At 38.9% G+C, this 16,360-nt stretch overlaps 1 protein-coding gene across 2 annotated transcripts in view; it reads right to left on the bottom strand.

Moving 5' to 3' along the window:
* The window catches only part of LOC126191051 (PX domain-containing protein kinase-like protein), a 133,172-nt gene that overhangs the window by 22,336 nt on the left and 94,476 nt on the right, over positions 1–16,360 (bottom strand). The window contains exons 9-10 of one of the 2 annotated variants that reach the window (XM_049931764.1): positions 15,254–15,377; positions 7,837–7,875 (exon numbers count right to left, since the gene is read on the bottom strand). In XM_049931764.1, coding sequence (XP_049787721.1) covers positions 7,868–7,875; positions 15,254–15,377 — 132 coding nt within the window. In that variant the 3' untranslated portion in view covers positions 7,837–7,867. The remainder of the gene's footprint in view (positions 1–7,836; positions 7,876–15,253; positions 15,378–16,360) is intronic. The other variant, XM_049931763.1, reaches the window with a different exon arrangement.

Genomic DNA, 16,360 nt, shown 5'->3' with positions numbered 1-16,360 from the left:
AAAAAATATTGAGCCTGTGTGCTGATTTTACTGAGTCTTTCAGGTCTTGCATGTATTTTTGACCATTGGTAGGATGCTAGAGGAGTACAGCGAAGGTTTGTGGACATATTTACAGACCCCAATTGCCATATGGGTCGCATTTATTGGAGGTCGCATTCCTAGTTCTGCTGCGATGTCTGCATCTATTCATTTTATTACAGATAAGGCTACTGAGATATATAAGTACGTCAATATCTTGTACTACCTTCTGTTGCATTATAATGTGAATAGATACATGTCCATTTTTTATGCACATTGTACTTGTCTTATTACCATTTATTTTTAGACTAACAGAACTCGCCTTTCCATCCAGCTTGAGCATTAGTTGTAAACTTTGGGGTGTTTCCATCAAAAGAATGTTGTCTGCAAAATCCATAAATGGAAGCCATGTTCAAGCAGTCCATCATTCTTTTTTTCCATGATGAAATCTATGACTAATATGACAAATTCAATCCTTATTTAAATTTCTCTCAAATTGCTACAGAAAGGGGTATTTCAATCTTCTGTTGTTAAACAGCAATGTTACAGGACGTTTTGTTTAGTGAGTTGAAGCAGAAGCAAACTGCGGGGAAAAATTACTGTTCCACAGGCAATGTGTTTACAAATTATCACAGTTCTTGAACTTGGCTTTAAAACTGTTTCAAACCCACTGTAATTCTCCCCCCCCCCCCCCCCCCCCACACACACACACACACACACAAAAACCTGCAGAATATATTTTTTTTTTATTTTACATGATGTATCCATCCAGTACTAACATTTCTGTGCCCTGTAATGGAGGTGGGGATTAGAAGGGGGAGGGCGTGTATATCAATGGGTCAAAGGTTTTTTAATTGGTTATATTTGTAACTACATATGCTTAAATATTTCATGCCTAATCATTTCCCCTCTTTCCTAGTCCATTCCTAAATACTGCATGGAAAGGACTACTGTTGGTAAGGCTTTGTATGAGTTTGATGAGCTTTCTCAGTATGATAATTTTGCAACATATGTATGAGTGGCAGTTGTAAGATTGTCTGACACCTCTTCAAACAGATGGTCTCCGAGTTTAAACAGTAAACCCCTCTTGCAACGTCTGCCACTACAGCTTGATGAGCAATCCATGATGCTTTCCTTTGGATCCTCTCTAATTCTACTATTAATTCTATGTGGCAAGGGTCCCACACTGATGAGCAATATTCAACATACAGGCCAAACAAAAGATTTGTAAGCTTCCAGTTTTGTGAATAAATTACATTTCATCGAGGGGCTTCATCTGGCATCTACTTTTCTCCACCACTAGCTTCACATGATTATTACATTTCAGATGAATACCTCTCGATATTTTACAACTATTACTCTTTTCACTGATTGTTGCCAAATAGTGTAATCAAATAATAATGAGCCTTTCATCATATTTATGCACAAAGTGTTACATTTATTTATGCTGAGTGACAACACTCAACTGCCAGTTCCTTCACAAAGGACCAATCCATTCAATTTTGCTACAATTTTCTGGCATTATAATTTTTCAATATACAACAGTATTATCGGCAACAATCCCAGAGAACTCCTGGCACTACCGATTGGATTAATTATATATACCATAAAAAGTAATAGCCATGCAATGCTCACTTAAGTTATGCCATAAGTTACTTCCACATGTGACAAATTCATCCCCGTCAAAAACAGCACGTTGAATTCTATTTGCTAGAAAGTCTGTAATTTTACCATAAAGCTAGTCTGGAATTAAGCTTCAACAATTGCCATAATTGAGGGCAAAGGAAAGAGAGAGAATACTATTAATGCTGGCAGATAAATTAGTTTTTTGGCATCCTTGTTTTTCTTGGTATTTATTTACCTTTGAAATATGGGAATTATGTTTCCAAATGTGCACAGGAGCACTTTGAGTAAGGAGACAAATCAATTTACATTAGGGAAGGCTCTAGCTGAAACATGTATTCTTTCAGAGTTAATTAGAAACAATATAAAGGTAATACAGGGTACTTGGAAATTTCCATTAAAAAGTTCAAGGACTTGAAGAGGGGAGAGAATATATAGTATTTTGAATAGGAACCCATACCTGAAAACTTATCGTTTTCATTCTATGATTTCAATTCAGTTGTTTAACTCGTCCATTTATGCTTGAGGTGTGCCATAATACAGTTATTACGTAACAATTCGAAAGGAAACAGTATGAGAATTGGCTTGTTGGTGGATGACCTCCAGTGCTGATATGATATTTTGCATTTGGTTATCTGATCTGACTCGTCTCCACTCCAAACTTCAATGTAGCCAACCTTCACCAAAGTTATTCCTCAGTCAAGATGGGATCTATTGGTGGCTGAATAGTACATTCCTCTGGTGGGTGGTCGGTAATGGTAACATAGCATGATTCCCCATTGATGGAACTGAGGTGAGGTTCCTGACTGCTTCAGTTGTCCCTATATAGATGCCCATGAGGATGAGTTCTGGCACATCACGGCAATAGGTGAGCCTGAGCTCTCCTTGTCCACTTATAATGATTATGACTGCCACTAATATATAGATTTGTTTTTGAGCTAGAGTATCTTTTAGTACTTTACTGGAGCTTCACATTTAAACTAAGTTTCTGGATTGTTGACCAGGATTCACCTCATTTAAGATAGTTGGAAGTGTGTGTTCAATGGTACACTATTGCCAAGAGCAATGTTGTACAAACTTGATAGAGTACCTTTGTCAATTCTGGAGCTCCAATCTTCCACAGTCTATCACTGCTTGCAATGTAAATAAGTTGTGGAATGAGTGGCTGGAACTTCTGATAGTGATGGAGATTAAACGAGGCACATCTGAAAGAGACCTTGGCCAGGGTACAAGATGAGCTTAACCCTACTGCCTTTTCCAGGTGGGCACAGAAATGCCCTGTTTGTCTTGTTGTGGTGCAACAGAAATTGAAAATTCTTTTTTATCTTTGCAGTAGCATATAAAATCTCTGGTCATCCACAAGGGAGACATACTCTCATTTTGTCCTCCATTCTACAATTGTCCATTTTTCTGTGTGGTTATACAATTGGTAAGGGAGCAACTTGCATCTTTATCATGCAGAAACTCTGAAACTGTCCGATTGTTGTGGCACTTGTCTGCAATTTCCAGGTTTTCTTTTCTTGGTGTCAGCTTTTCTTCTAGGCAGCAGTGTCAATGATCAATGAACCTCTTTCAAAATTAATGATGCTACCTCCCTCTGGTTGGTAGCAACAGTCAATGCTGCTATGTCACCTATTTGGTTTGACATTATAAGGCATCATGCATTCACATAAATCTTTTCTTAAAAATGGCATTTGACACAATAGTAACAGACATTGCTGATAGTGCTCAATGACTGGCACAACATCCAGAAGTCTGTCAAATGTCTTTTGGTGTACTCTTTTGTGACACACTGCATCGATGTGCTGACATCACCTGATGAAATCCTCTCGTGAGGTGACATCTTTCAAAACAAGCCACTGACAGACATCCTCAGCCATGGTCACATTAAGTGTGATACCTTATCGGCTTCATTGTGACAGTACCAAAGCACTCTTTCTAGGTGATTGTGTTGTCCCTCAACAGCTCTGGTTATGTTCTTCAGTTGTTCCTCAGCTATGTGGATCTGCTGCTAGCTGAAACCCAACATTTTCTTAATTTCCACCTGAAATTTGTTCCAGCTCTTTATCTCTTCCTTATTGCACTTGAAACACCGCTGGGATGCACTGTCAAAGTTAAAATAGCTGCTAACAAGACACACCTGTAATCCTGCTACTACTGAGACATTAAAACTGTTCAAATAAATTACTATATTTATTTAATAAGTCCCAGAATGTTCCAGAAATCAGGAATGTTAAATCACAAAAATTCCCTGAGTCAGGAATTAGACCATTGACCAAAATATCACAAGCCAGCGACTTTAACTGCTCCACAATGGGGTACGTACGATGCACAGTATATGGCAAAATATTCCTATTTTGAAACTTCCTGGCAGATTAAAACCGTGTGCCGGACTGAGACTTGAACTCGGGACCTTTGCCTTTCGCGGGCAAGTGCTCTACCAACTCAGCTACCCAAGCACGACTCACGCCCCGTCCTCACAGCTTTAATTCCACCAGTACCTCATCTCCTACCTTCCAAACTATTTTATTTATCAAAGTTTTTATTCCATTCCGTTTCAGGTCTCTTCTTAGTTTAGTCACCCCTTACATCTTGCTATTTCTTTTAGGTTTAGTTCTCATCTGCACCACATGGAGACCAGCAGCTCGTCGTTACTAATATTGTGGTAACTTTATTGGAGCTTTTAATAGTTTTGATGTGTAAATATTTTCTTATGGCTCATCTCTGTTTTCCTCATGAGACTTAAGCAATATTTTCTTCCCTTACGCAGCATTTTAGCAACTGTTTTTCCTGTTTTCAATCTTTTCCATTTCTCCTGATAAAGGAATTTTATCACAAGTATTAATAATAATCATTTTTACTTTTCATTTTCAGAAGCTTGTGTACCAACTACAATCTTACCATTGTGTTAATCTTTGTGGCTTACTTGGATTCAGCAAGGACCTTTAGAGGATAGGAAGAGATACAATTTTCATAAAACTATATACGTCCTCCAAATGCAAGTACAGGCACTACAGTACAGCTAACAATAACAGGAAGATGTGGACATTTTCAAATGCAAATACAGGCTTTTTCACAATCCCTATAACAGGCTTTGAGGGTTGTAGAGGGGACTTCATAGCTATAGTTTTCTAAATCAGACAAAGTCCTTGTACAGGCCTGCAACTATTATGAATACAATTATTGGAAAGAATTTAAAAAGGCTGTGTGATTGCTTAAAAGCTGTTGCTGGTTTTCTCTGAATTTGTTTATTAATTGTCATGATGCATTTCAGGATTAGCCCATCATCTGACGATCTATTATGAACAGACAAAATTATCAAACGTTATGTTACAAATTTTACAGAAACGCTAATTTCTTATAAAAGTCAGTTCTAAAAGAACAGTATTTAAGAACAAAACACTTTTTGATACAGAGATGCATACAAGTAAAAAAGACTATGATGTAGATTTCAAATCCCGCCTTTGCTAATATACTAATATATGGTATAACAGGTAGCACTACTAATTGCACAGTTCGACCCTAACTGTTGAAGTACCCAACAAGCAATGACCAGCACCACCATGTGAGTTGGGAGGAAGGCTTAGTGACACTAAGTAGTGTGTAAAAATCTTAACAAGGCTTTTTGTTTGTATACAGAAGTAAAATCATCCAGATATGAAATATGTTACAGTGCAAACCGGCTATGTAACTTTGCACAGATATACATTTTCATTTTTATCACAAAGTGGAAGTTCTTGGGTTGTTGCTCATCCAACCAAGTACAAATACGTAAAACATTAGTTAAAATCCAAACTTCACAAATGAAAGGTCACAATTTAATGTTTACCACAGAAGACATACTTAGGGCTCGTCACTCATCTGATCTAGTTCAAAATAGGTGTAAAATTCATTAAAAAACAGTTTAAATGGCTCTAAGCACTATGGGACTTAACATCTGAGGTCATCAGTCCCCTAGACTTAGAACTAATTGAACCTAACTAACCTAAGGACATCACACACAACCACAACCGAAGCAGGATTTGAACCTTCAACCGTAGCAGCAGGGTGGTTCCGGACTGAAGTGCTTAGAACTGCTCGGCAACAGTGGCCAGATAAAATTCACTAGAGGAAGTTATATTTTTACAAATGAAAGGTTATCAATGGCATAGACAATGGTACAAGCAGGAAAGGGATACCGTATTATTTATTTTTTATTTTGATGGAAGAAGTGTCTGTATTAAAAAAAAAGTTATTATTGCTCATTGTCTGCTCGTTAATCAAAAGGGTAGGGTTAGCGTGGTTATTGACGTAAATGTCCATTTCTTCAAGTACGTCCAAATTATTACCCTTATTTTCAGTTTGCAATATTGATAAACAATTCCCAATAGGAACTAAATGATGATTCTATTCCCTTGCATGGTATCCCAGGGCACTGTCATTACTTCTGTATCCATGCTCCCTGAAATATGTTTCGAACTCCCTTTCCGTTTGGCCAATGTAGTAACATTCTCAGGATCCACCTTTGTTCCTGTACATCCCAGCATCACACAACTTATTTTTTTGGGGCTTCCAAACAATGTCACACGATCTGCCCTAGTAAGTTATTGGTTTGGAAACGGACCGTATATTGAATTTTTTTTGCGATTTTGTACAATAATGGACCATGGTGAGACAAGGGAATATGTCTAATGTTTTCCTTATTTGTTATTTTGTTTCTTTCTATTTTCCTGAATATTTTTTTCTCAGTTATATTCTTAATATCTTTTTCATTGAAACCATTTCCCAAACCTATATGAATAATTGTTTACATTTCCTTACTTCTTTCCACACTGCCCAACCCAAAACATAGCTAGCCTGTGGAAAATGAAATTAAAGATAGCTTTTTTTTTTTTTTTTTTTTTTGAGAGTCAGGGCGTAGTACTTACACTGGCCATGAATATGTGTGGTGCTCTTTAAACACGCATCGACACAGTTCCGCCACCTAGAATGACTGAGCCTTTCTCCCCGCACGCACAGTGGCGCTGGTCATTCCTTGTTTGGTATTTCAACAGTTAGGGTCAAACTGCACAATTAATGGTGGTACCTATTATTCTATATGTCATGACAATATTTCTAAAATGGTATGTATTTCTGCATCAAAAAGCATTCTGTTCTTGAATATTGTTCATTTAGAAATTACTTTTATATGAAATTAGTGTTTCTGTAAAATTTGGAAACATAACATCTGTTTATAATAGTTCATCAGCAAATGGGTTAAATCAAAAAGCATCATGACAGTTGATAACAAATTCAGAGAAAGCCAGTGATTGTTTTAAGCAACCACATAGCCTTTTTAAATTCTTTCCAAGAACTAGATACAGTTTTGATAAGGCTGGGATGTACTACTTGGATGTAAAGTAAGTTTGAAGACTGGATCAGTTTCAAATCTCACACTTCATGGTGCACCACAACTGAGACAATGAGCTCTGACTTGTGTGTTCCACAAGAGCCTCCAGCACTGGCAACATTTTGAGCACTTGTCATCAGGTTCTATTCTACACGATAAAGGATGCCTTCTTCAAGATTAAGAGTGCAACGCGTCTGTGGAGTATCACAGTCAACCACGCTAGTTTTAACTGTACCGGTTTCTTGCAGCCATTGTTGTAGTCAGACAAAAACTATGTGTGATGTCACAATTATAAAAGAATCTGATAATGGCGCCTTCTTCTCAGTTGTTGTATGTGCTGCGAAGGAGGAGATCTAAAAGTGATCCAACATTCAAACTCATTTTGTATCCAAATGGTACATTGCCAGACTTGGGTTCCTTATCAAAACTTTATGTACTGAGTCCCTTCAAAAACTGCTAGTAGCCTGTAAAAGGAATTGCGGAACATCTAGCATACACAAAAATTGACAGGTAAGGTTTATAAGTTATCTACTGTGCATTACTAAAAATGTACTGAACAGGTGACAACTTTTTTGTTTTTTACAGTTTCGACTCTTGGACATGACTGATGGAATTAAATACATGCTACTGTTACAAACAAATAACTAGGAGTTGCAGGAAAAAATGCCAAGCCACCGATGGACAGCAAAAACTACCAGCTACGACAATGGAGACTAGTTTGCTTCATCGTGTATGGATCTTGAAAGAACAAAAAAAATTTAGAAAGTATTTCTTGCAGAAACATTTGAATACAGAGAATCATGCGTAAGTCTACATAGATGTGTAACCTTTATTTTGATGGAATTTTGATGAGCAGCTTCACAGCCCTACGACACAAAAGGAACCACTGTCAATAAGAAAAAATGACAAAGTTATATATTCTTAGAATATTTTGTAAAAAGTAGCACAAATACACTGCCAGAAAAAAAATTAGTACACCCTTTTAGAGGATTCCAATTCAATCAAGATTTATGGTTGCAACATTACATATAAAGTACAAGATATGATTACATTTACAGACCAACAGCACAAGTGGTTCTAAGGAACCAGATTTTGAACCATGCCATAACACCCGTATTAGTTACGTGGTGCAGCCCCCTTGGGCAGCAAAAGCAGGTGCCGACTCTGGCATCCAATGAATCATACAGATGGTGAATACTGTCCTGGGGTACATTACGTCATGCCTGCTAGACTTCTTCACATAGATCTGTAAGAGTTGTCAAATGTTGAGTCGCACGAGTCACTTCTTGTCGCATCATGTCCCACAAGTACTTGATTGGTGACAAGTCCAGAGATTGTGTTAGTCAGGGAAGCTGCTGCATGTTTTGCAGAGCATGTTGCATCTCACGGGCAGATTTATCCTACTGGAATAATGCATCACCTTCCTGTTGCAAGAAAGGCAAAAGAACAAGTGTAACAACATTCTGCACAAACCAAGCTCTGGTTAGTGTCCCCTGCAGGAACACTAAAGATGAATAAAAGTTATTATCTATTGCAGCCCAGACCATAAGGCACGAGGTGGAGCCAGTGTATTGGCGTCTGTGCTGCGTGGACGTCCAGAACCTTGTCTACCGGTGTGAGAATGTTCACATGACCACTTAAACCAGCATCACTGCACAACTGACACACCAACTCATGTTGTAATCCTCTGAAAGTGGTATTCCCTCACTTGGAAGGCCACATTTTGACCCATTTCAAACTCGCTCAGTTGGCTGTAGAGAGTGTCTCCGTGGCATGGTTGCCTGCTTGTTTCACATGTTTGCACCATACTGAGGCTTCTGGCTGTAAACATTCCCTATTAAAGGTTAGATACAGATAGTGCTCTGGTAGCTATACACTATGCTATCCGTCAGTCGACAATGCCGAAACTGTTATAAGTACATCTCCTATCCCACAGGTGGCATATGCCATTATCGGATCAAAATTGACATTGTCTTCCCACGTGCTTTTTTTTTTAATACAGTGTATGTATTAATCACTTTCAAAGCAACACAAAAATACTATTTTTTGATAAAATCAATCTCAGCAAACTATCTGCTTCTGCACTGACCAAATAATATTTGGTCCTGTAATGCTTATTTAGGTAACTACACCTTCAGCAACCTCACACCATTCTGCCAGTGCCTTCTTACGCAAGAAAAACTGACGTATCTCATTTCAGAAGCATCTCTGCATCATCAGTGTTTTTCCTCAACCATTTTCACTTTCTAGAGATTTTAATTTTTTCCTCTGCAAACCAAATTTACAAAATATTTTGGTCCATCTTTATGCCATACCTAGCCCAAAACATGATATTCTTGCAGAAGATTCATTTTCAAGGCTGTCCCACACACCCTCCCAGCACTTTTTATTCCATTCCCATCACAAGCATGCCTTACCTGATCAGAGGAAGTGCCACTGATGTAAAAACCAACATCATGTATCAATTCCTACAGCACAGCCTTCGGTGCGTGCTAAATCCAAATATATGCCCACTGCTAAACTGGGGCCAACAGCATATTGACTGGAGACATCCCCAGAGCACAGTATACTTTGCTTCAATGCCTACTTCACAAACCCAACAATATCAAACCTCCTCCACCCTCAAAAAAACATCTTTTCTGCATTGTGTACATGGAAACAGTCCTTACAACAAATCCTTCACTCCTACGATCCTGCAGTCCTCCTGGCATCAGTGTTCACTAGCCCCTGTCCCACAACATCCTCCTCCACCCCTATCTCTGTGCCTACCTTCCTCCTCTCCCTTCACCTAACTTCATTTCGTTTTGATCTATCTATACATAACTCTAAGCCATACTATTCTTTCTCTGATCATGCTCAGATGAACATCTGGAAGCACACCGTTAATCAACCACACTGAGAATAGCATTTGATGATCTCCTTCTGTTAAGTCCTAACATGGACAGGTTCATCCATTATTTTCAAATGTGTGACAATCAGAATACAGGATGGTTATAAATTACTGTAGAGTTTTGTAATGCTGTATTTTCACAAAAAAGGGACTTAAATACACAATCCAATCACCTTATACTAGATGGATTTTCAAGTATCAATAAGGGTATCTGCTTCCACATGGAATTTCATAATAAACACTTATTTTTGGTTACTGGAGAACCTGGCAAAATTTCCGACAAATTCTAACTGAAGTATGCTTAGATATGACATAATGAGTGTTCAGTAGCAGATGACAATTTGGGCATCACACTGGTACTGCAAAGCAAGTTCAAAAATTCTTTAAACAATTTCACAAAAATAGGATGCATATGCCACCAATAAAACAGAATAAGCCGACAGCCCAAGTGTAAATGACAATACAATATGCGAAACGTACCTACAGAGAAGAAATCAGTGCACAGAGCTAAGCAACAGTTGTACTTACCAATGTCTACAGTAATGTTGACTGCAACTTGTACACACACTGTAGTGTAATGATCTCACAGAGGACAGAATATATTTTATGGTCATAACCATGACCTTGGACACTGTCAGCATATATAATGGCAAGTAATTACGCTGCAGGCATCAGGAAATACTTGAATCAATACCTACAAGGCACAAGGACAGGTTGCACAATTCCTGCAGACATCGCTTCTTGCATATGGTCACCTCATACCACAGATCTCCCAGTGAGTTCTTTCTGTACAGTTTGTAAGTAGGCAGTTTATGTATTCTTATTGGCAACATTACGTAGCGCTCTGTATGAAAATCACTGGCTGTGCTGTGTGCAGTCTGTGGCTAGTTTGCATTGTTGTCTGCCATTGTAGTGTTGGGCAGCTGGATGTTAACAGCGCGTAGCGTTGCGCAGTTGTAGGTGAGCCGCCAGCAGTGGTGGATGTGAGGAGAGAGATGGCGGAGTTTTGAAATTTGTAATACTGGATATCATGAACTGCTATATACATTATGACTTTTGAACACTACTGAGGTAAATACATTGTTTGTTCTCTATTAAAATCTTTCATTTGCTAACTATGCCTATCAGTAGTTAGTACCTTCCGTAGTTTGAATCTGTTATTTAGCTGGCAGTAGTGGCACTCGCTGTATTGCTGTAGCTTGAGTAACGAAGATTTTTGTGAGGTAAGTGATTTGTGAAAGGTATAGGTTAATGTTAGCCAGGGCCATTCTTTTGTAGGGATTTTTGAAAGTCAGATTGCGTTGCGCTAAAAAAATATTGTGTGTCACTTTAGTGAATGTTTGAGTGCGTTCAGTTTTGCTCAGCTGTTTGAAAAGCAAATAATGTAAGAGGTTTATCAGCACAGTAATTATGAAATTGTTCTAAGGGGACGTTTCAAGTTTATGCACGGGCAAACTATCTGTTCCTCCATTTCTAGTAGTGTTACCACAAATGAGAAATTGCACTACCACATTCATTGAGAACATTATGGTAGTATCTCACACAAGTAAATTTAAGATGGGTGTAAAAATTATACATGGAACAACAGGAAGTAATACAAACAATAGAAGAAATAAAGGTATTAAATCACTGCACAAGACTCAGAAGCAAAAAAGTTCATCCAGCACATCATTTTCCAGGCTCATCACACAAACATATCCCACTTTACCAAAAGCAGAGCCAACCATGAAAGCAATACTGTACACTAACTCAGTTCGTACACAATCTTTTATGTGGGCATGACGACTAACCAGCTGCTCCTCCAACTCGACCTCCATCCCCCCCCCCCCCCCCCAAAATTAAAATCAATAGGCACCACCTAACCATGGCCAAGAGCAAAGTTGACGAACAAAGACAGATCATGCTACTCAGATAAGCATTGATGACAACATGCTCAACTCCGATGGCTGCTTTATAGTGTGTGTCATCTGGATCCTCCACAAAACCACTGTTTCTGAAATGAATGGCTATTCTCCTTACAACACATTCTTTGATCCTGTGATCCTCATGACTTCTACCTGCACTAGCCTTATCCCACACTCACTTCCAATCTTGTCCCCATGCGTCCCCCTTCACCCCATTAATCTACACTAACACTCTTCTCTGTGTGGCCTTCATCTTCCTGAGAAAGAGAGAGTGAATTTCAGATATTTGGCCTCCATCATCTTGACATATTGTTGCATTCTTGAATACCTTGTATAGGATGAGGCAGCTACTGTACTCATACTTTTTGACATGCGAAATATATTAATGGTAATCTTTTGTTCCTTTTGAGTAATGTCAATATGGTCTCATATAAGGGGAAATGGTGTTATCGTAACCTGATTAACCACCGAGATGCAGGTATCAAATTCATTGTTTTCAAATGAAACTACGTCATTTTCAATTCCAGAATACTAGATCAAGATGAGTTCTGCTCTCATTATGTATTCTCTATTAGTTAGTGCACTGTGAACTATTTCTTCACTACTAAAAATCATGGTAGACCAACAAAACATTTACTTAATAATAATACAACAACAACAAATATTTCAGAAGAAGAATTAAATGAACTTCAGCTTTTGTACTAATATGCCTTACCAACTCAAGACTGATTTCATCATATTTCACTCAAATATACAGTAAGGCTGTAAACCATACCAACACAGACTTTCAGTCCACTGTACTCTTTCAAATCTTCATAAAGACATTATACAATTAATTAAATATATCCCATCTCAGCAAAGCAGATCATTGTTGAGAGAAGCAGAAAATTCTGGATGGTGTGTATTCAATCGACCACAAGAATATCTGGAAAATCTAATTTTAAATGCACACCATTGCTCCTCTTAGAATTTTTATGTAATTACCTTCAAAAATGCTCATAAAAATATTTTCCTTTTTCATATTTAAATATTTCCTTACTTTCTGGCCCATAATCATTTTAATAATCTTTGTGGGATTGATTTAAATGGCTGCAGAGATTAGGTGTTTCCTTAACAATGGCTTAAGGCTGTCCACACAAGTACGAACAGCTTGCACCGGTCCTCTATTCTTTCAAACAGCTGCCTCATATCACAGCTCTATTTTGAGATATCTGAAAAATGTTAATTTTCTGTGAACTCCGCTGATTCTCTGTTTGATACAAAGCATATTATAATGCAGAGTACATCCACTCATAGTGACCACTTCAACCACATCCTCATGTCCTACTACAATAGCAATGTAACAACCGGAAAGAGCACACTTGGAAGAAACACCATTTAGTGTGACTGAAAAGAAATGACGGAATGGCTGACAAGTGCTAAATTTTCTGGATGTAAAATTCCACTACTGCCAATATACACAATTAAAAGTGAAAAAAAATATTTTTCGCCTTTGGAATTATCAGTTCCTTCCTGAGGGAGGGAAAAGAAACTCATTGGAGAAGGTTAGAAAGAAGGGGAATGTCACTCATACCCCCAGATGAGGGGGGGCAACTATTGTGGGGCTGAGGAGAAACTAAGATCATATTTAGAAACCCACTGATCACTGCCTCCTATCAATCATAGATTCGTGTTATACTTGTGTCTGAGTGATCTGCCTCACCTTTCTAACTTTCCCCATCCTATAGCACATTCCTTCCTACAGAAAGAATTAATAATTCTGAAAGCTAACACTGGTTTCTTCCGCTTTCAATTCATCTATCAATAGTATTGTCATTACATCTCCTCAAGGCAAGTGCTGGTTAGTTATTCTGTTTCTTTGTAATTCTACAGCTGTTACATGGTTAGGATGATCTCCCCTTACTACATTTAAGAAAATGCTAAATGCCGAAGGAAATGAATAAGTTTTATTGCACTGTAAACTGTGTACAGTAGAGGAACAGTTAGGAGACTATGCCTGATTGTATTAGCATGACAATGCACTCTGTCATAAAGCAGCCTCTGGGAGGCTATGGTTTGTGGACAATAACACTACTGAAATGGACTGTCCCGCCCAGCACCCTGATCTGAAGCCAACGGAACACTTTTGCGAAGAGTTAGAATGTTGGTCTTGCTCCAGATCGCAGTGTCCAGCTTCACTACTTTCTCAGCTCTTGATTTTCTGAGCTCTTGGGGAAGAATGGGTTGTCATTCCTCCACAGACATTCAGGCACTTCATTGAAACTGTCTAAAACTCTAGATATTTTTGATCAGAAAGTGTATCTTCCATTAAACAAAGCTTAAATCTTTTGTGTGTGTGAAGGAGTGATACCATATATGAAGTTTTTATAAAAGAAAAGTATGATCATTATATAAACAAAAATATCACAAAGCATAACACTGGCAAGGAAACTCACTGTGTTTCTGAAACACTGAAAATGTTTTCTGGTTTCTTGCATCTCCCCCACTCATCCATCCAGAATACAGGTGATACCAAATAGTAATGAATCTAGTCTACTGGCATTCCTTTCTACATCCTGGAATCTGGGGCACTGAAATCTTCAGACAGCAGCAGTATACAGGTTTCAAGACAACAATTTTATAGCAGTGATTATTTTACATAACTGCACTGCTGTCCCTGTAGCTTAGGTTGTTCTGAATTGAACAACGATGAAAATTTTTGACACATGAAACTGGCATATCAAAAGAATAAAATAAAATAAAATGCTTTTTTAAGCATGTAACAGCATCAACTACTTACCTGCTAAAGTGGAAGGGCCACAACGTAATAACACACTGATATTTAAGTCAGTTGGACAAGGAAAGAGCAGTTAAGCATTTATGGCATTTAGACAATGCCTGAAGTAATTTATGATAATAATCACCCTCAGATGAGGGGACAGGTTTCTGAACCTCACAGCTCCAAATGTGAGGCAGTGTATTAATTAACCACTGTGTCACCAGCGAAACAGGGGAACAATAATGAGGACCTGGGACTTTACAGATTCCTTGAGCAGAACTTTAGTGGCTCCATGTTAGAGCTATACTGGGTATAAGAAAATATACAGGACAGCTAAACATGGAACTGTGTACCTCTACTTTGCCACAATAAGCACAGTATAGCTCAGAAAAAAAAAATTTTTTAGAGGACATCATGACTTTCCTTGCAATTGCATAAATCATAAAACTCAGAAAGGGTACTTACGTGTTACTACAGTTTAGGTGCAGTAAGCTCTGTTTCTGGGTGTTTAATAATATTTTTGCTATTAAAACACAGCCATCTAAAATTATGAAACTTTATGAAAAAATGTGTGTCAATAAATGAAAATGAAACTACAGGAGAAAATCTCTTCAGTTCCAAATTACAAAAATCCAAAGTAAAATGGAATGATACAGCCAATGCCTTCTTTTGCACAGTGTGATAAAACATACCAGACGGAGGTGTAACTGTCCCAACAGATGTTGCAGTACTGGTACTGTTCGGACTTTCTGACCGTTCTGGTGATTTTCCATTGGTAATTAACTGTTGTTGTGGAGCAGTCTGTTCCTGCAGTTTCTGTGGAACAAGAAGAGAAGTAGAGAAGTGAACATATGACACGGCAAATTAAAAAAAACACTAACTTAACAAGATAACTATTACATCTTGTAAAATTACCCATGTTCATAAACATACAACAGAAACTGAAGATGAAACTGAAGATGAACACAAACATTTAACAAATAGTACTTCTCCGTATGTGTAACACTAACAGCAAACTTTATGCTTAATACAAGTACAGTTTTCATTCTCAATTACTGTACCTGTCCTGAAAATAACTGTATAAATTAATCATCTCCTGCTTTTAGCACTAACTGGAGGGTCACATTCCAGAAAATATTTTGCTTAAAATATTTCCAGCTCATAATGCAATAATACGGCATTTGATACATGTGGATTGTAAATTAAGATTTAACAGGGGTGAAGGTACAGGTGGATTTGGAGGGGGGCGGCTGTTTGAGGCGAAGGGAAGAAGATGGGTGCGGGCACGGTAACAGGGAGACCAAGGGGAGCAATGTGGATGGTGCATATGCAGTGACTGTGTGGAAGGTACAGGGGCCACAGGGGGACCCAGGGACACGTGGGGGGGGGGGGGGGGGGGGGAGGCTGGAAGAGGTCTTAGGCACACGCAAGAGACAGAAGGGTGGCCCCCAGCAGATGTGAGGGGCAGAAGGGTGGCCCCAGCAGACAAGGTGGGAGGGGAGAGAGACACGGCCTTGTGGGGGGGGGGGGGGCATGCAACTGAGGAGGGGTGGGTCTTGAGGTTGGGGGGCCACAAGGTTGGAGGGGGGTGCAGGCGCAGAGGGGGGGGGGAATGCGGCGATGGGGGGACAGCCGTGCGGTGGCAAGGGGACAGCCATGTGGTAGCAGGGGGAGGGACACACATCGCCATTGGGAGGGACAAGCTTCGCTATGGGAGGGACATGTGGTGGAGTGAGAAGGGACAGGTGGCGGCGATGGGGTCTCTGTAGGAGGGTGGGCACTTGGCAGCAGGGAAGAGG

Source organism: Schistocerca cancellata, chromosome 6, assembly GCF_023864275.1.
Source record: "Schistocerca cancellata isolate TAMUIC-IGC-003103 chromosome 6, iqSchCanc2.1, whole genome shotgun sequence".
Classification (NCBI taxonomy): domain Eukaryota; kingdom Metazoa; phylum Arthropoda; class Insecta; order Orthoptera; family Acrididae; genus Schistocerca; species Schistocerca cancellata.
The sequence above is the reverse complement of the archived record's forward strand: the minus strand, read 5'-3'. Positions and strand labels throughout refer to the sequence as shown.